Raw genomic sequence first — 18,987 nt, 5'->3', positions numbered from 1 at the left:
TTTTAGAAAAAAAAATTTGGTCCAAAATTTGACAAAAACGACATACTATACTATGTCGTCCAAAATCTGACCATTTTTTTGAAAAACGTTTTTTTGGTCCAAAACTTGACAAAAACGTCATACTATACTATGTAGTATGTCATACTATACTATGTCTCCAAAATGTGACCATTTTTGGAGAAAAAAAATTTGGTCCAAAATTTGACAAAAACGACATACTATACTATGTCGTCCAAAATCTGACCATTTTTTTGAAAAACGTTTTTTGGTCCAAAACTTGACAAAAACGTCACACTGAACTATGTAGTACGTCATACTATATTATGTCTCCAAAATGTGGCCATTTCTGGAGAAAAAAATTTTTGTCCAAAATTTGACAAAAACCACATACTATACTATGTCGTCCAAAATCTGATACTTTTTTTGAAAAACGTTTTTTTGGTCCAAAACTTGACAAAACGTCATACCATACTATGTAGTAGGTCATACTATACTATGTCTCCAAAATGTGACAATTTTTAGAAAAAAAAATTTGGTCCAAAATTTGACAAAAACGACATACTATACTATGTCGTCCAAAATCTGACCATTTTTTTGAAAAACTTTTTTTGGTCCAAAACTTGACAAAACGTCATACCATACTATGTAGTAGGTCATACTATACTATGTCTCCAAAATGTGACAATTTTTAGAAAAAAAAATGTGGTCCAAAATTTGACAAAAACGACATACTATACTATGTCGTCCAAAATCTGACCATTTTTTTGAAAAACGTTTTTTTGGTCCAAAACTTGACCAAACGTCATACCATACTATGTAGTACGTCATACTATACTATGTCTCTAAAATGTGACAATTTTTAGAAAAAAAAATTTGGTCCAAAATTTGACAAAAACGACATACTATACTATTTCGTCCAAAATCTGACCATTTTTTTGAAAAACGTTTTTTTGGTCCAAAACTTGACAAAACGTCATACCATACTATGTAGTACGTCATACTATACTATGTCTCCAAAATGTGACAATTTTTAGAAAAAAAAATTTGGTCCAAAATTTGACAAAAACGACATACTATACTATGTCGTCCAAAATCTGACCATTTTTTTGAAAAACGTTTTTTTGGTCCAAAACTTGACAAAAACGTCATACTATACTATGTAGTATGTCATACTATACTATGTCTCCAAAATGTGACCATTTTTGGAGAAAAAAAATTTGGTCCAAAATTTGACAAAAACGACATACTATACTATGTCGTCCAAAATCTGACCATTTTTTTGAAAAACGTTTTTTGGTCCAAAACTTGACAAAAACGTCACACTGAACTATGTAGTACGTCATACTATACTATGTCTCCAAAATGTGGCCATTTTTGGAGAAAAAAAAGTTGGTCCAAAATTTGACAAAAACGACATACTATACTATGTCGTCCAAAATCTGACCATTTTTTTGAAAAACGTTTTTTTGGTCCAAAACTTGACAAAACGTCATACCATACTATGTAGTAGGTCATACTATACTATGTCTCCAAAATGTGACAATTTTTAGAAAAAAAAATTTGGTCCAAAATTTGACAAAAACGACATACTATACTATGTCGTCCAAAATCTGACCATTTTTTTGAAAAACGTTTTTTGGTCCAAAACTTGACAAAAACGTCACACTGAACTATGTAGTACGTCATACTATACTATGTCTCCAAAATGTGGCCATTTCTGGAGAAAAAAAATTTTGTCCAAAATTTGACAAAAACGACATACTATACTATGTCGTCCAAAATCTGATACTTTTTTTGAAAAACTTTTTTTGGTCCAAAACTTGACAAAACGTCATACCATACTATGTAGTACGTCATACTATACTATGTCTCCAAAATGTGACAATTTTTAGAAAAAAAAATTTGGTCCAAAATTTGACAAAAACGACATACTATACTATGTCGTCCAAAATCTGACCATTTTTTTGAAAAACGTTTTTTTGGTCCAAAACTTGACAAAAACGTCATACTATACTATGTAGTATGTCATACTATACTATGTCTCCAAAATGTGACCATTTTTGGAGAAAAAAAATTTGGTCCAAAATTTGACAAAAACGACATACTATACTATGTCGTCCAAAATCTGACCATTTTTTTGAAAAACGTTTTTTGGTCCAAAACTTGACAAAAACGTCACACTGAACTATGTAGTACGTCATACTATATTATGTCTCCAAAATGTGGCCATTTCTGGAGAAAAAATTTTTTCTCCAAAATTTGACAAAAACGACATACTATACTATGTCGTCCAAAATCTGATACTTTTTTTGAAAAACGTTTTTTTGGTCCAAAACTTGACAAAACGTCATACCATACTATGTAGTAGGTCATACTATACTATGTCTCCAAAATGTGGCCATTTCTGGAGAAAAAAAATTTGGTCCAAAATTTGACAAAAACGACATACTATACTATGTCGTCCAAAATCTGACCATTTTTTTGAAAAACGTTTTTTTGGTCCAAAACTTGACAAAACGTCATACCATACTATGTAGTAGGTCATACTATACTATGTCTCCAAAATGTGACAATTTTTAGAAAAAAAAATGTGGTCCAAAATTTGACAAAAACGACATACTATACTATGTCGTCCAAAATCTGACCATTTTTTTGAAAAACGTTTTTTTGGTCCAAAACTTGACAAAACGTCATACCATACTATGTAGTACGTCATACTATACTATGTCTCTAAAATGTGACAATTTTTAGAAAAAAAAATTTGGTCCAAAATTTGACAAAAACGACATACTATACTATGTCGTCCAAAATCTGACCATTTTTTTGAAAAACGTTTTTTTGGTCCAAAACTTGACAAAACGTCATACCATACTATGTAGTAGGTCATACTATACTATGTCTCCAAAATGTGACAATTTTTAGAAAAAAAAATTTGGTCCAAAACTTGACAAAAACGACATACTATACTATGTCGTCCAAAATCTGACCATTTTTTTGAAAAACGTTTTTTGGTCCAAAACTTGACAAAACGTCATACCATACTATGTAGTACGTCATACTATACTATGTCTCCAAAATGTGACAATTTTTAGAAAAAAAAATTTGGTCCAAAATTTGACAAAAACGACATACTATACTATGTCGTCCAAAATCTGACCATTTTTTTGAAAAACGTTTTTTTGGTCCAAAACTTGACAAAAACGTCATACTATACTATGTAGTATGTCATACTATACTATGTCTCCAAAATGTGACCATTTTTGGGGAAAAAAAATTTGGTCCAAAATTTGACAAAAACGACATACTATACTATGTCGTCCAAAATCTGACCATTTTTTTGAAAAACGTTTTTTGGTCCAAAACTTGACAAAAACGTCACACTGAACTATGTAGTACGTCATACTATACTATGTCTCCTAAATGTGGCCATTTTTGGAGAAAAAAAATTTGGTCCAAAATTTGACAAAAACGACATACTATACTATGTCGTCCAAAATCTGACCATTTTTTTGAAAAACGTTTTTTTGGTCCAAAACTTGACAAAACGTCATACCATACTATGTAGTAGGTCATACTATACTATGTCTCCAAAATGTGACAATTTTTAGAAAAAAAAATTTGGTCCAAAATTTGACAAAAACGACATACTATACTATGTCGTCCAAAATCTGACCATTTTTTTGAAAAACGTTTTTTGGTCCAAAACTTGACAAAAACGTCACACTGAACTATGTAGTACGTCATACTATACTATGTCTCCAAAATGTGGCCATTTCTGGAGAAAAAAAATTTTGTCCAAAATTTGACAAAAACGACATACTATACTATGTCGTCCAAAATCTGATACTTTTTTTGAAAAACTTTTTTTGGTCCAAAACTTGACAAAACGTCATACCATACTATGTAGTACGTCATACTATACTATGTCTCCAAAATGTGACAATTTTTAGAAAAAAAAATTTGGTCCAAAATTTGACAAAAACGACATACTATACTATGTCGTCCAAAATCTGACCATTTTTTTGAAAAACTTTTTTTGGTCCAAAACTTGACAAAAACGTCATACTATACTATGTAGTATGTCATACTATACTATGTCTCCAAAATGTGACCATTTTTGGAGAAAAAAAATTTGGTCCAAAATTTGACAAAAACGACATACTATACTATGTCGTCCAAAATCTGACCATTTTTTTGAAAAACGTTTTTTTGGTCCAAAACTTGACCAAACCGTCATACTATACTATGTAGTATGTCATACTATACTATGTCTCCAAAATGTGACCATTTTCGGAGAAAAAAAATTTGGTCCAAAATTTGACAAAAACGACATACTATACTATGTCGTCCAAAATCTGACCATTTTTTTGAAAAACGTTTTTTTGGTCCAAAACTTGACAAAAACGTCATACTATACTATGTAGTATGTCATACTATACTATGTCTCCAAAATGTGGCCATTTCTGGAGAAAAAAAATTTGGTCCAAAATTTGACAAAAACGACATACTATACTATGTCGTCCAAAATCTGATACTTTTTTTGAAAAACTTTTTTTGGTCCAAAACTTGACAAAAACGACATACTATACTATGTCTCCAAAATTTGGCCATTTTTGGAAAAAAAAAGATTTGGTCCAAAATTTGACAAAAACGACATACTATACTATGTCGCCCAAAATCTGAATTTTTTTTTGAAAAACTTTTTTTGGTCCAAAACTTGACAAAAACGTCATTCTATACTATGTCTCCAAAATGTGACCATTTTTAGAAAATAAAATTTGGTCCAAAATTTGACAAAAACGACATACTATACTATGTCGTCCAAAATCTGATACTTTTTTTGAAAAACTTTTTTTGGTCCAAAACTTGACAAAAACGACATACTATACTATGTCTCCAAAATTTGGCCATTTTTGGAAAAAAAAGATTTGGTCCAAAATTTGACAAAAACGACATACTATACTATGTCGTCCAAAATCTGAATTTTTTTTTGAAAAACTTTTTTTGGTCCAAAACTTGACAAAAACGTCATTCTATACTATGTCTCCAAAATGTGACCATTTTTAGAAAATAAAATTTGGTCCAAGATTTGACAAAAACGACATACTATACTATGTCGTCCAAAATCTGAATTTTTTTTTGAAAAACTTTTTTTGGTCCAAAACTTGACAAAAACGTCATTCTATACTATGTCGTCCAAAATCTGACCATTTTTTTGAAAAACTTTTTTTGGTCCAAAACTTGACAAAAACGTCATACTATACTATGTAGTACGTCATACTATACTATGTCTCCAAAATGTGACCATTTTTGGAGGAAAAAAATTTGGTCCAAAATTTGACAAAAACGACATACTATACTATGTCGTCCAAAATCTGACCATTTTTTTGAAAAACGTTTTTTTGGTCCAAAACTTGACAAAAACGTCATACTATACTATGTAGTACGCCATACTATACTATGTCTCCAAAATGTGACCATTTTTGGAGAAAAAAAATTTGGTCCAAAATTTGACAAAAACGACATACTATACTATGTCGTCCAAAATCTGACCATTTTTTTGGAAAAACGTTTTTTTGGTCCAAAACTTGACAAAAACGTCATACTATACTATGTAGTATGTCATACTATACTATGTCTCCAAAATGTGACCATTTTTGGAGAAAAAAAATTTGGTCCAAAATTTGACAAAAACGACATACTATACTATGTCGTCCAAAATCTGACCATTTTTTTGAAAAACGTTTTTTGGTCCAAAACTTGACAAAAACGTCACACTGAACTATGTAGTACGTCATACTATACTATGTCTCCAAAATGTGGCCATTTCTGGCGAAAAAAAATTTGGTCCAAAATTTGACAAAAACGACATACTATACTATGTCGTCCAAAATCTGACCATTTTTTTGAAAAACTTTTTTTGGTCCAAAACTTGACAAAACGTCATACCATACTATGTAGTAGGTCATACTATACTATGTCTCCAAAATGTGACAATTTTAAGAAAAAAAAATTTGGTCCAAAATTTGACAAAAACGACATACTATACTATGTCGTCCAAAATCTGACCATTTTTTTGAAAAACGTTTTTTTGGTCCAAAACTTGACAAAACGTCATACCATACTATGTAGTACGTCATACTATACTATGTCTCCAAAATGTGACAATTTTTAGAAAAAAAAATTTGGTCCAAAATTTGACAAAAACGACATACTATACTATGTCGTCCAAAATCTGACCATTTTTTTGAAAAACGTTTTTTTGGTCCAAAACTTGACAAAAACGTCATACTATACTATGTAGTATGTCATACTATACTATGTCTCCAAAATGTGACCATTTTTGGAGAAAAAAAATTTGGTCCAAAATTTGACAAAAACGACATACTATACTATGTCGTCCAAAATCTGACCATTTTTTTGAAAAACGTTTTTTGGTCCAAAACTTGACAAAAACGTCACACTGAACTATGTAGTACGTCATACTATACTATGTCACCAAAATGTGGCCATTTCTGGAGAAAAAAAATTTTGTCCAAAATTTGACAAAAACGACATACTATACTATGTCGTCCAAAGTCTGATACTTTTTTTGAAAAACTTTTTTTGGTCCAAAACTTGACAAAACGTCATACCATACTATGTAGTACGTCATACTATACTATGTCTCCAAAATGTGACAATTTTTAGAAAAAAAGAATTTGGTCCAAAATTTGACAAAAACGACATACTATACTATGTCGTCCAAAATCTGACCATTTTTTTGAAAAACGTTTTTTTGGTCCAAAACTTGACAAAAACGTCATACTATACTATGTAGTATGTCATACTATACTATGTCTCCAAAATGTGACAATTTTTAGAAAAAAAAATTTGGTCCAAAATTTGACAAAAACGACATACTATACTATGTCGTCCAAAATCTGACCATTTTTTTGAAAAACGTTTTTTTGGTCCAAAACTTGACAAAAACGTCATACTATACTATGTAGTATGTCATACTATACTATGTCTCCAAAATGTGACCATTTTTGGAGAAAAAAAATTTGGTCCAAAATTTGACAAAAACGACATACTATACTATGTCGTCCAAAATCTGACCATTTTTTTGAAAAACGTTTTTTGGTCCAAAACTTGACAAAAACGTCACACTGAACTATGTAGTACGTCATACTATACTATGTCTCCAAAATGTGGCCATTTCTGGAGAAAAAAAATTTGGTCCAAAATTTGACAAAAACGACATACTATACTATGTCGTCCAAAATCTGACCATTTTTTTGAAAAACGTTTTTTTGGTCCAAAACTTGACAAAAACGTCATACTATACTATGTAGTATGTCATACTATACTATGTCTCCAAAATGTGACCATTTTTGGAGAAAAAAAATTTGGTCCAAAATTTGACAAAAACGACATACTATACTATGTCGTCCAAAATCTGACCATTTTTTTGAAAAACGTTTTTTGGTCCAAAACTTGACAAAAACGTCACACTGAACTATGTAGTACGTCATACTATACTATGTCTCCAAAATGTGGCCATTTCTGGAGAAAAACATTTTTGTCCAAAATTTGACAAAAACGACATACTATACTATGTCGTCCAAAATCTGATACTTTTTTTGAAAAACTTTTTTTGGTCCAAAACTTGACAAAAACGTCACACTATACTATGTAGTACGTCATACTATACTATGTCTCCAAAATGTGACAATTTTTAGAAAAAAAAATTTGGTCCAAAATTTGACAAAAACGACATACTATACTATGTCGTCCAAAATCTGACCATTTTTTTGAAAAACGTTTTTTTGGTCCAAAACTTGACAAAAACGTCACACTGAACTATGTAGTACGTCATACTATACTATGTCTCCAAAATGTGGCCATTTCTGGAGAAAAAAAATTTGGTCCAAAATTTGACAAAAACGACATACTATACTATGTCTCCAAAATGTGACAAATTTTAGAAAATAAAATTTGGTCCAAAATTTGACAAAAACGACATACTATACTGTCGTCCAAAATCTGACAATTTTTTTTTGAAAAAAAAATTTGGTCCAAAATTTGACAAAAACGACACACTATACTATGTCGTCCAAAATCTGACAATTTTTTGAAAAACTTTTTTTGGTCCAAAACTTGACAAAAACGTCACACTATACTATGTAGTACGTCATACTATACTATGTCTCCAAAATGTGACCATTTTTAGAAAATAAAATTTGGTCCAAAATTTGACAAAAACGACATACTATACTATGTAGTACGCCATACTATACTATGTCGTCCAAAATCGGACAATTTTTTTGAAAAACTTTTTTTGGTCCAAAACTTGACAAAAACGTCACACTATACTATGTAGTACGCCATACTATACTATGTCTCCAAAATGTGGCCAGTTTTGGAGAAAAAAAATTTGGTACAAAATTTGACAAAAACGACATACTATACTATGTCGTCCAAGAACTGACAATATTTTTGAAAAACGTTTTTTTGGTCCAAAACTTGACAAAAACGTCATGCTATACTATGTAGTACGTCATACTATACTATGTCTCCAAAATGTGACCATTTTTAGAAAATAAAATTTGGTCCAAAATTTGACAAAAACGACATACTATACTATGTAGTACGCCATACTATACTATGTCGTCCAAAATCGGACAATTTTTTTGAAAAACTTTTTTTGGTCCAAAACTTGACAAAAACGTCACACTATACTATGTAGTACGCCATACTATACTATGTCTCCAAAATGTGGCCAGTTTTGGAGAAAAAAAATTTGGTCCAAAATTTGACAAAAACGACATACTATACTATGTCGTCCAAGAACTGACAATATTTTTGAAAAACGTTTTTTTGGTCCAAAACTTGACAAAAACGTCATGCTATACTATGTAGTACGTCATACTATACTATGTCGTCCAAAATGTGGCCATTTTTGGAGAAAAAAACATTTTGTCCAAAATTTGACAAAAACGACATACTATACTATGTCGTCCAAAATTTGAGATGTTTTTTTGACAATTATTCTGGACAAACTCTTTGTCATCAGTTCACTAATTTCATGTTAGAATCGCTAGCGCTGAAGATGGACCAGTGGACAAGGACGTCGCATCTCTACTCACAACGTCGTGGGTTCGAATCCCACTGCAGGTATGTGTCTACTCATATGTGTGTGTCTGTCTGGGTGTTTCAAAAACAACAAAATCAAACTAAAAACCTTCAAAAACTAACAAAACAACTTCCAAAAACCAAACTAAAACTCTCCGTCGCGTTCGTGCGTTTGCGTCATTTCAATTTCAACGAGGATTTCAACTTCATCATCGACGACTCTGGAATAATGGGAGGAAAGAGCTAGCCCTGGAAAGGCTTGAGAAAGCCTCAAAGGAGCTAGCTGACATTTTTTGTTTGTAACAAAATAAAGGCAAAATTTGACATACTATACAGACATACAACACTATGTCGTCCAAAATATTTTTAAAACATTTAATGTCCAATAGTATGACATTGAGGTCGACGACATAGTATAGTAAAAAACGTCATACTTTACTATGTAGTACATCATACTATTCTATGTCGGCCAAAATGTGACAATTTTTCGAGAAAAAAAGATTTGGTCCAAAATTTGACAAAAACGACATACTATACTATGTCGTCCAAAATCAGAATTTTTTTTGAAAAACGTTTTTTTGGTCCAAAACTTGACAAAACGTCATACCATACTATGTAGTACGTCATACTATACTATGTCTCCAAAATGTGACAATTTTTAGAAAAAAAAATTTGGTCCAAAATTTGACAAAAACGACATACTATACTATGTCGTCCAAAATCTGACCATTTTTTTGAAAAACGTTTTTTTGGTCCAAAACTTGACAAAACGTCATACCATACTATGTAGTACGTCCTACTATACTATGTCTCCAAAATGTGACCATTTTTAGAAAAAAAAAATTTGGCACAAAATTTGACAAAAACGACATACTATACTATGTCGTCCAAAATCTGACCATTTTTTTGAAAAACGTTTTTTTGGTCCAAAACTTGACAAAAACGTCACACTGAACTATGTAGTACGTCATACTATACTATGTCTCCAAAATGTGGCCATTTCTGGAGAAAAAAAAATTTGTCCAAAATTTGACAAAAACGACATACTATACTATGTCGTCCAAAATCTGATACTTTTTTTGAAAAACTTTTTTTGGTCCAAAACTTGACAAAACGTCATACCATACTATGTAGTACGTCATACTATACTATGTCTCCAAAATGTGACAATTTTTAGAAAAAAAAATTTGGTCCAAAATTTGACAAAAACGACATACTATACTATGTCGTCCAAAATCTGACCATTTTTTTGAAAAACGTTTTTTTGGTCCAAAACTTGACAAAAACGTCATACTATACTATGTAGTATGTCATACTATACTATGTCTCCAAAATGTGACCATTTTTGGAGAAAAAAAATTTGGTCCAAAATTTGACAAAAACGACATACTATATACTATGTCGTCCAAAATCTGACCATTTTTTTGAAAAACGTTTTTTGGTCCAAAACTTGACAAAAACGTCACACTGAACTATGTAGTACGTCATACTATACTATGTCTCCAAAATGTGGCCATTTCTGGAAAAAAAAAATTTTGTCCAAAATTTGACAAAAACGACATACTATACTATGTCGTCCAAAATCTGATACCGTTTTTCAAAAAAATTGTCAGATTTTGGACGACATAGTATAGTATGTTGTTTTTGTCAAATTTTGGACCAAATTTTCTTTTCTAAAAATGGTCACTTTTGGATAGTATAGTATGACGTTTTTGTCAAGTTTTGGGCCAAAAAAACGTTTTTCAAAAAAATTGTCAGATTTTGGACGACATAGTAAATTTTGTCGTTTTTTTGTCAAATTTTGGACCAAATTTTTTTTCTCCCAAAATGGCCACATTTTGGAGACATAGTATAGTATGACGTACTACATAGTATAGTATGTCGTTTTTTCTCAAGTTTTGGACCAAAAAAATGAATTTCAAAAAAATTGTCAGATTTTGGACGACATAGTATAGTAAAAAAAAAACTTTTTGGACCAAAGACCTCAGAAACTTAATTAAAACATCATGTAATTAATATAAAATGTCTTCATATGCAAAATATCATATAAGGATAAAGAATACAACAAGACCAATTTTATTTGGCATTTATTTTCATAAATTCATTATCCAATTATGTAACAGTGTAAGAATTTCCATACAAAAATCACCTGGAAAGGCTTTCTTTATTTATTTATTATTAACTTTCAAATTTTTGTTATTGGGGGAAAAAATACACACAAAATTATTCAAATTATTTTGAAGGTAGTGATCATTACATTCTTTGAAATAAACAACAAATCACAGTCCAAATACTTAAATGTAATTTTGAAACAACAAACTCTCTTATAAATTCTCAGATATTTTATAAAATATTGGCCTTTTTCGTTAAAAAATTGCATCGATTCAAAATTAAAGTGTCATAACAGTCGTAATGCTTAAATCTGAATACAGCCACAGGTTATATATATTTACCCATTATTAAAACGTCAACATATAGCATATATATATATATATATATTCTTTAATTGTATGAAAGAGTCATACACCAATATTTACATACAGCAATATGTGTAACTTCTTTAAATAAACAGCTTATATAAGGAGTGAGAACATTATATTATAGCGATAATAAAGGATATAAAATAACAAAAAATTATGGAAAAAAATAAAACCGTAGCTGTGAAAAAATTAATAAACAAACGTCCCTGAAGTTCACGCAGACGTGTTGCGTTCACTGGCTTCTTCATTCATTTGCTACAAAGTTGACTTAAAACAGCGTGAGAAACGGAGAGAAAATTTGGTTTCAAATGGTCAAATATTTACTGAAATCTGATCTTATTTAAAAAAAAAAAAGTGTTTTCTTCAGTTTATACTTCGGCAGTTTTTTTGTCCGATAACGTCCAAAAAAAGTCGATGGTTCAGACGTCGTCGTCGCGACGTGTTTAGCGTCCGTTGCACATGAAATCTGCGGGAAAAACAAAATTCTTTTAGACAAGTATCAAAGTTTTTTTTATTTTAGAGTTCACCGTAAGCGTTACGTCGTGGTGGTAATCGTACGCGTTGAGGTACTTACCGCGACAATACTCGGGGTTGAAGTTTTCGTAGATGGGATACAGAGGATTCTCTTGCTCACTGCGATGTTTCCTGGCTCTGAGGACGTCGCGCACGCACTGGTACAGGAAGGAATACTGACACTGCAACACAACACAAAATCAACATTAGCATGTGGCATTTTATCTGATTTTTTAACAAGATTTTTTTTTCTTTACAAACTTTTTTTCCGTGTCTTGTTTTACGAATTTTTTTTTACGAACTTTATTTTGAATTTTTTTTTTTTCAAATATTGTTTGTGTCCGTTTTTTAGGAGATTTTATTTTTACAAACATTTTTTTATTACAAGATTTTTTTTTTCAAAAAAATGATACACAAAAAAACTAATTACTATACGTCGTCCATAATTTTTTGAAAAAAAAATGTCCGAAATTTGACAAAAACGACATACTTTACTATGTAGTCCATCATTTTTTGAAAATAAAATGTTGTCCAAAATTTGACAAAAGACGACATACTATACTATGTCGTCCAAAAATTTTTGGAAAATGTTTGTTCCAATTTGACAAAAAGGACATACAAAAAAAAATTCTGTCGGTTTATTTCAGGGGCTGTTTTTACGAATTTTATTTTACCAGTGCAATGTTTCCTGGCTCTCAGGACTTTGTCTAGTTTCTAAATCTTCTTTGTGTTTACATTAGTTTTTTTGCATTTTTTTTCAATCTTATTTACGTGGATTTTGACGCACGTTTGTAAAGTTACCAAATAAAGTTTTACAGTGCATAATCATCAGCAAAGATCAACACTTTCAGACCATAGTAAAATAAAAATTTGGATCACTCGTTCGACTGATTTGCATGAAATAAATCCGAAATGTTCGTAAAAAGTGTATAAATCTGCAGTTAGCTACTCTGTGTGCGATTACCTCGGTCTGAACCATGTGCTGTCTGTGCAGGCGGAGGTCAAACACGCCGCCGTAAAGGTCGATGGTTCCTTTAGAGTCCAGCTGCTGCAGAACCCGGTCCAGCGCCATGAACGTCCCGGTTCTTCCAACTCCAGCGCTAAACATGCGAGAGAAAAAAAAAAACTGCACTGTTAAAAATTACATGTCATAAATTTCCTGTTAAATTTTTACAAAAACTGAAAAAATTACAAATTTTTAGTTAAACGTGTTTTTGATGTTTAATTCACTTCATAAATGAATTAAAAACTAAATGTTTTAACAGCACATTAGCATATTTATTTATTCTCCTCATGGAAATGCAATATTTTTGAAATATTGTTTTGTAAACTGTTACAAAAATGTGTGTTCATATTTATATTGAAAAAATATAGAATATATTTTATTTTAACCTTTAGTTTAGTGGACTTTTTACTGTTTTTAAACCTAATAAACCTCAAAATACGGTGGTTGTTTTACTTCCCGAAAACTAAAAAAATTTCTCCAATACGACAACATTTTTTGTGTCTGTTTGTTACCACAAGGTGGCAGCAGCAGGAAATCTTTACTATAGTTCAACTTTTTACTGTTTTTAAACCAAATAAACTTCAAAACAAAAGTCGTTTTTAAACCCTTGCTATTTTGCTTACTCAATAAATTATTGTTATGCTTAAAGTTAATGGTAGAATTTGCTCATAACTCGTAAATTAGCTCCAAAAACCATGAAAAACAAGAATTTCAAAATAAGATTGTTATAATAAAAGCAGTTTAATCTATATATGTATTCAGTGGATTTTTACTGTTTTTAAACCTTAGAAATTTCAAAATAAAAGTCATTTTCAAACCCTTGCTAGTTTACTTACTCAAAAAATTATTGTTATGCTTAAAATTGACAGTAGAATTTACTCATAATAACTTGAAAATTAGCTCTAACAACTATGAAAAACTAGAATTTCAAAATAAGATTGTTATAATAAAAGCAGTTTAATGCATATATGTAATTTGTGGATTTTTACCGTTTTTAAACCTAATAAATTTCAAAATAAAAGTCATTTTCAAACCCTTGCTAGTTTACTGACTCCATAAATTATTGTCATGCTTAAAATAAAAGGTAGAATTTGCTCATAACTCGTAAATTAGTTCCAAAAACCATGAAAAACAAGAATTTCAAAATAAGATTGTTATAATAAAAGCAGTTTAATATATATTCAGTGAATTTTTACTGTTTCTAAACCTAAAAGATTTCAAAATAAAAGTCATTTTCAAACACTTGCTAGTTTACTTACTCAATAAATTATTGTTATGCTTAAAATTGACAGTAGAATTTACTCATAATAACTTGAAAATTAGCTCTAACAACTATGAAAAACTAGAATTTCAAAATAAGATTGTTATAATAAAAGCAGTTTAATGCATATATGTAATTTGTGGATTTTTACCGTTTTTAAACCTAATAAATTTCAAAATAAAAGTCATTTTCAAACCCTTGCTAGTTTACTGACTCCATAAATTATTGTCATGCTTAAAATAAAAGGTAGAATTTGCTCATAACTCGTAAATTAGTTCCAAAAACCATGAAAAACAAGAATTTCAAAATAAGATTGTTATAATAAAAGCAGTTTAATATATATTCAGTGAATTTTTACTGTTTCTAAACCTAAAAGATTTCAAAATAAAAGTCATTTTCAAACACTTGCTAGTTTACTTACTCAATAAATTATTGTTATGCTTAAAATTGACGGTAGAATTTGCTCATAACTCGTAAAATTAGTTCTATAAACCATGAAAAACTAGAATTTCAAAATAAGATTGTACGATAGAACATATATATATTCTATCTATATATATATATATATATATATAATGTAAACGTGTAAGCGTGTCTTTTCTTTGTTTACCTGCAGTGTACGACCGTGGGTCCAGTACTCGGCGACCGGTCCACGTAGTCCCGGACCGTCCTCACGAACTGGATCAGGGACTGCGTGCTCTCGGGGACGCCGTGGTCGGGCCACACCGTGTAGTGGAAGTGACGCAGGACGCGAGGGTAAGCGCAGCCGCTCTCCTGAGACGCCAAACACAGCGTTAATTCATTAATGATGATTTAAACACGCGTGTGTTACAGTGTAGTTAAAGTCCAGATTTTACCGAGGTGATCTTGAACTCTCTGATGGTCCACTCGGGCAGAACCGACTCTGACAGCGTCTGAACCACCAGGTCGCCGTAGTACAGAGGTTCTCTGTCTGCAGGCCAGTACTGGTCACACTTGACCTGTGGAGACGACGACCTTTAACCTTTGACCTTTGACTTAGATTCTTCAACCACCTTCATTTATTTACATCAAATGAACAGAATTAAGCAAACTCACTGCGATTAGTTAAGATTTAATTGAATAAAAGTGTTGTTTTCATTGTTTTAAACCCAAATTTTTGCTAAAAAAAAACCTCACATTGACAGTTTTGAGAAATGTACGTCGTCGTCAAATAATCTTAATATGTCAAAGGATTTAATAACGGTCGCTCTTTAACGAGTTTGTTCCTCAAATTTATTTTTTTTTAAATTTAGATTATATAATTATAATTAAATAATTGGGTTTAAAAATCCAACATTTTTAAAAAAATCTCCATGTTTACCTTTATTATTAAAACCTACAATTATTACAGTTTTTGGTCAAATTAAGTTCAAATGTACTCAATTGTGCATTTTTGAATGTATTTTTTCTTTAAATTGCATATTTAAAAGTTGCAATAATTCAGCAGAAGTCCTAAAATAGACTGTTTTTCTTTAATTGTTGAATGTTTTAAATAAAAATCAAATAAAAGTAGTTTTAGACTTTGTCGCTGTTGGTTGGAAGACATTTTTTAGAATGAATGTGTTGTTTTTATTCTTGTAAAATAAACTTTTTAGCCAAATTTGGCAATTTTTAAAAAATTTGGATAGTTTTTCCTAAAAACCTCCATAAAGTTTATGATCAAAGCTGCAAAAACTACTAAAATGTTGCTAAACGTTCAAATACAAACCCAATTCTGGCATTTTTCAAATGTATTTTGCTTAAAAAGCCGTTTTATAATCGTTTCATACTTTTAAACATAAACTACAATAAAATCAACATGATTTATTATTCTGAATTTAAATAATTAAATTTCATAAAATTAGTAACAAAGTGTTTTGTTTTTTTTAATCCTCTTTAAGCTCATGTTGAGGATTAATTAACTCGTGGTGACTCACTCGTCCTTTCTCCACACACTGCGTCACCATGACGACGTTGTAGACGCCGTGCTCCCACACCATTCGCCAGAAGTCGTCTTTGGTGCCCGGCAGCGCCCCCTGGGTGGCGATGTACTCTCTGCGGTAGTTGTTACCCTGCACACACACACACACACACACACAGTGATGAGTATAGTATGTGTATTAAAGTGTGTGTTTGTGTCTTTGATGTGTTAGTGTGTGAACGTACAGGGACGTAGCTGGCGTTGATGTAGTCGGAGCAGGGGTCGTCCTCCAGGTACGACAGCTTCACTCTGGTCGAATCGTCTAAAAAAAAAAATTTCACATTGATTTCAAAATGTTATCATTTTACAGTTTTAAAGACATTGGACATCTTCATCTCACAGATATTCAAATTCTGGGATTTTTTTCCACCGAAAATTGTATTTATAAATAATATAAAAAGTATCTCGGAATGACTTGAAATTTACCATCATAATAGTCGGCATCGCCTTGAACAAGGATCTGTTGAAAATATTTGTAAATCTCTTAAGGAATATTTTTTATGAATTTTTGAAAATCATGAAATTATCCATTTGCCCTGATGCACTTTGACAGTGAGCTGACTTTCTTCAAAAAAACAAAAAGTATCTCGGAACGACTTGAAATTTACCATCATAATAGTCGGCATCGCTCTGAACAAGGATGCGTTAAAAATATTTGTAAATCTTTTAAGGAATAATTTATATGAATTTTTGAAAATCATGAAATTATCCATTTGCCCTGATGCACTTTGACAGTGAGCTGACTTTCTTCAAAAAAACAAAAAGTATCTCGGAATTACTTGAAATTTACCATCATAATAGTCGGCATCGCCTTGAATAAGGATGCGTTGAAAATATTTGTAAATCTCTTAAGGAATATTTTTTATGAATTTTTGAAAATCATGAAATTATCCATTTGCCCTGATGCACTTTGACAGTGAGCTGACTTTCTTCAAAAAAACAAAAAGTATCTCGGAATTACTTGAAATTTACCATCATAATAGTCGGCATCGCCTTGAATAAGGATGCGTTGAAAATATTTGTAAATCTCTTAAGGAATATTTTTTATGAATTTTTGAAAATCATGAAATTATCCATTTGCCCTGATGCACTTTGACAGTGAGCTGAGTTTCTTCAAAAAAACAAAAAGTATCTCGGAATGACTTGAAATTTACCATCATAATAGTCGGCATCACCCTGAACAAGGATGCGTTGAAAATATTTGTAAATCTCTTAAGGAATAATTTATATGAATTTTTGAAAATCATGAAATTATCCATTTGCCCTGATGCACTTTGACAGTGAGCTGACTTTCTTCAAAAAAACAAAAAGTATCTCGGAATTACTTGAAATTTACCATCATAATAGTCGGCATCGCCTTGAATAAGGATGCGTTGAAAATATTTGTAAATCTCTTAAGGAATATTTTTTATGAATTTTTGAAAATCATGAAATTATCCATTTGCCCTGATGCACTTTGACAGTGAGCTGACTTTCTTCAAAAAAACAAAAAGTATCTCGGAATGACTTGAAATTTACCATCATAATAGTCGGCATCGCCCTGAACAAGGATGCGTTGAAAATATTTGTAAATCTCTTAAGGAATATTTTTTATGAATTTTTGAAAATCATGAAATTATCCATTTGCCCTGATGCACTTTGACAGTGAGCTGAGTTTCTTCAAAAAAACAAAAAGTATCTCGGAATGACTTGAAATTTACCATCATAATAGTCGGCATCGCTCTGAACAAGGATGCGTTAAAAATATTTGTAAATCTTTTAAGGAATAATTTATATGAATTTTTGAAAATCATGAAATTATCCATTTGCCCTGATGCACTTTGACAGTGAGCTGAGTTTCTTCAAAAAAACAAAAAGTATCTCGGAATGACTTGAAATTTACCATCATAATAGTCGGCATCACCCTGAACAAGGATGCGTTGAAAATATTTGTAAATCTCTTAAGGAATAATTTATATGAATTTTTGAAAATCATGAAATTATCCATTTGCCCTGATGCACTTTGACAGTGAGCTGAGTTTCTTCAAAAAAACAAAAAGTATCTCGGAACGACTTGAAATTTACCATCATAATAGTCGGCATCGCCCTGAACAAGGATGCGTTGAAAATATTTGTAAATCTCTTAAGGAATATTTTTTATGAATTTTTGAAAATCATGAAATTATCCATTTGCCCTGATGCACTTTGACAGTGAGCTGACTTTCTTCAAAAAAACAAAAAGTATCTCGGAATGACTTGAAATTTACCATCATAATAGTCGGCATCGCCCTGAACAAGGATGCGTTGAAAATATTTGTAAATCTCTTAAGGAATATTTTTTATGAATTTTTGAAAATCATGAAATTATCCATTTGCCCTGATGCACTTTGACAGTGAGCTGACTTTCTTCAAAAAAACAAAAAGTATCTCGGAATGACTTGAAATTTACCATCATAATAGTCGGCATCGCTCTGAACAAGGATGCGTTAAAAATATTTGTAAATCTCTTAAGGAATAATTTATATGAATTTTTGAAAATCATGAAATTATCCATTTGCCCTGATGCACTTTGACAGTGAGCTGACTTTCTTCAAAAAAACAAAAAGTATCTCGGAATGACTTGAAATTTACCATCATAATAGTCGGCATC

At 31.0% G+C, this 18,987-nt stretch overlaps 2 protein-coding genes across 2 annotated transcripts in view; both read right to left on the bottom strand.

The window, feature by feature from the left end:
* LOC310938170 (histone H3.2) overlaps nucleotides 1–18,987 on the bottom strand; it is a gene marked incomplete at its 3' end in the record, with an annotated part of 195,261 nt that overhangs the window by 73,518 nt on the left and 102,756 nt on the right. The gene's annotated exons all lie outside the window — the stretch shown is intronic.
* Nucleotides 11,231–18,987, bottom strand: part of ptprb (protein tyrosine phosphatase receptor type b) — a 44,930-nt gene continuing 37,173 nt past the window's right edge. Inside the window, exons 34-40 of the mRNA XM_083902589.1 lie at nucleotides 16,544–16,620; nucleotides 16,315–16,449; nucleotides 15,235–15,357; nucleotides 14,988–15,151; nucleotides 13,075–13,210; nucleotides 12,172–12,292; nucleotides 11,231–12,063 (exon numbers count right to left, since the gene is read on the bottom strand). Coding sequence (XP_083758715.1) covers nucleotides 12,041–12,063; nucleotides 12,172–12,292; nucleotides 13,075–13,210; nucleotides 14,988–15,151; nucleotides 15,235–15,357; nucleotides 16,315–16,449; nucleotides 16,544–16,620 — 779 coding nt within the window. The 3' untranslated portion in view covers nucleotides 11,231–12,040. The remainder of the gene's footprint in view (nucleotides 12,064–12,171; nucleotides 12,293–13,074; nucleotides 13,211–14,987; nucleotides 15,152–15,234; nucleotides 15,358–16,314; nucleotides 16,450–16,543; nucleotides 16,621–18,987) is intronic.

This window comes from Microchirus variegatus, assembly GCF_963457635.1.
Source record: "Microchirus variegatus genome assembly, chromosome: 16".
Lineage (NCBI taxonomy): Eukaryota > Metazoa > Chordata > Actinopteri > Pleuronectiformes > Soleidae > Microchirus > Microchirus variegatus.
This window is presented reverse-complemented; position numbering and strand designations above follow the sequence as displayed.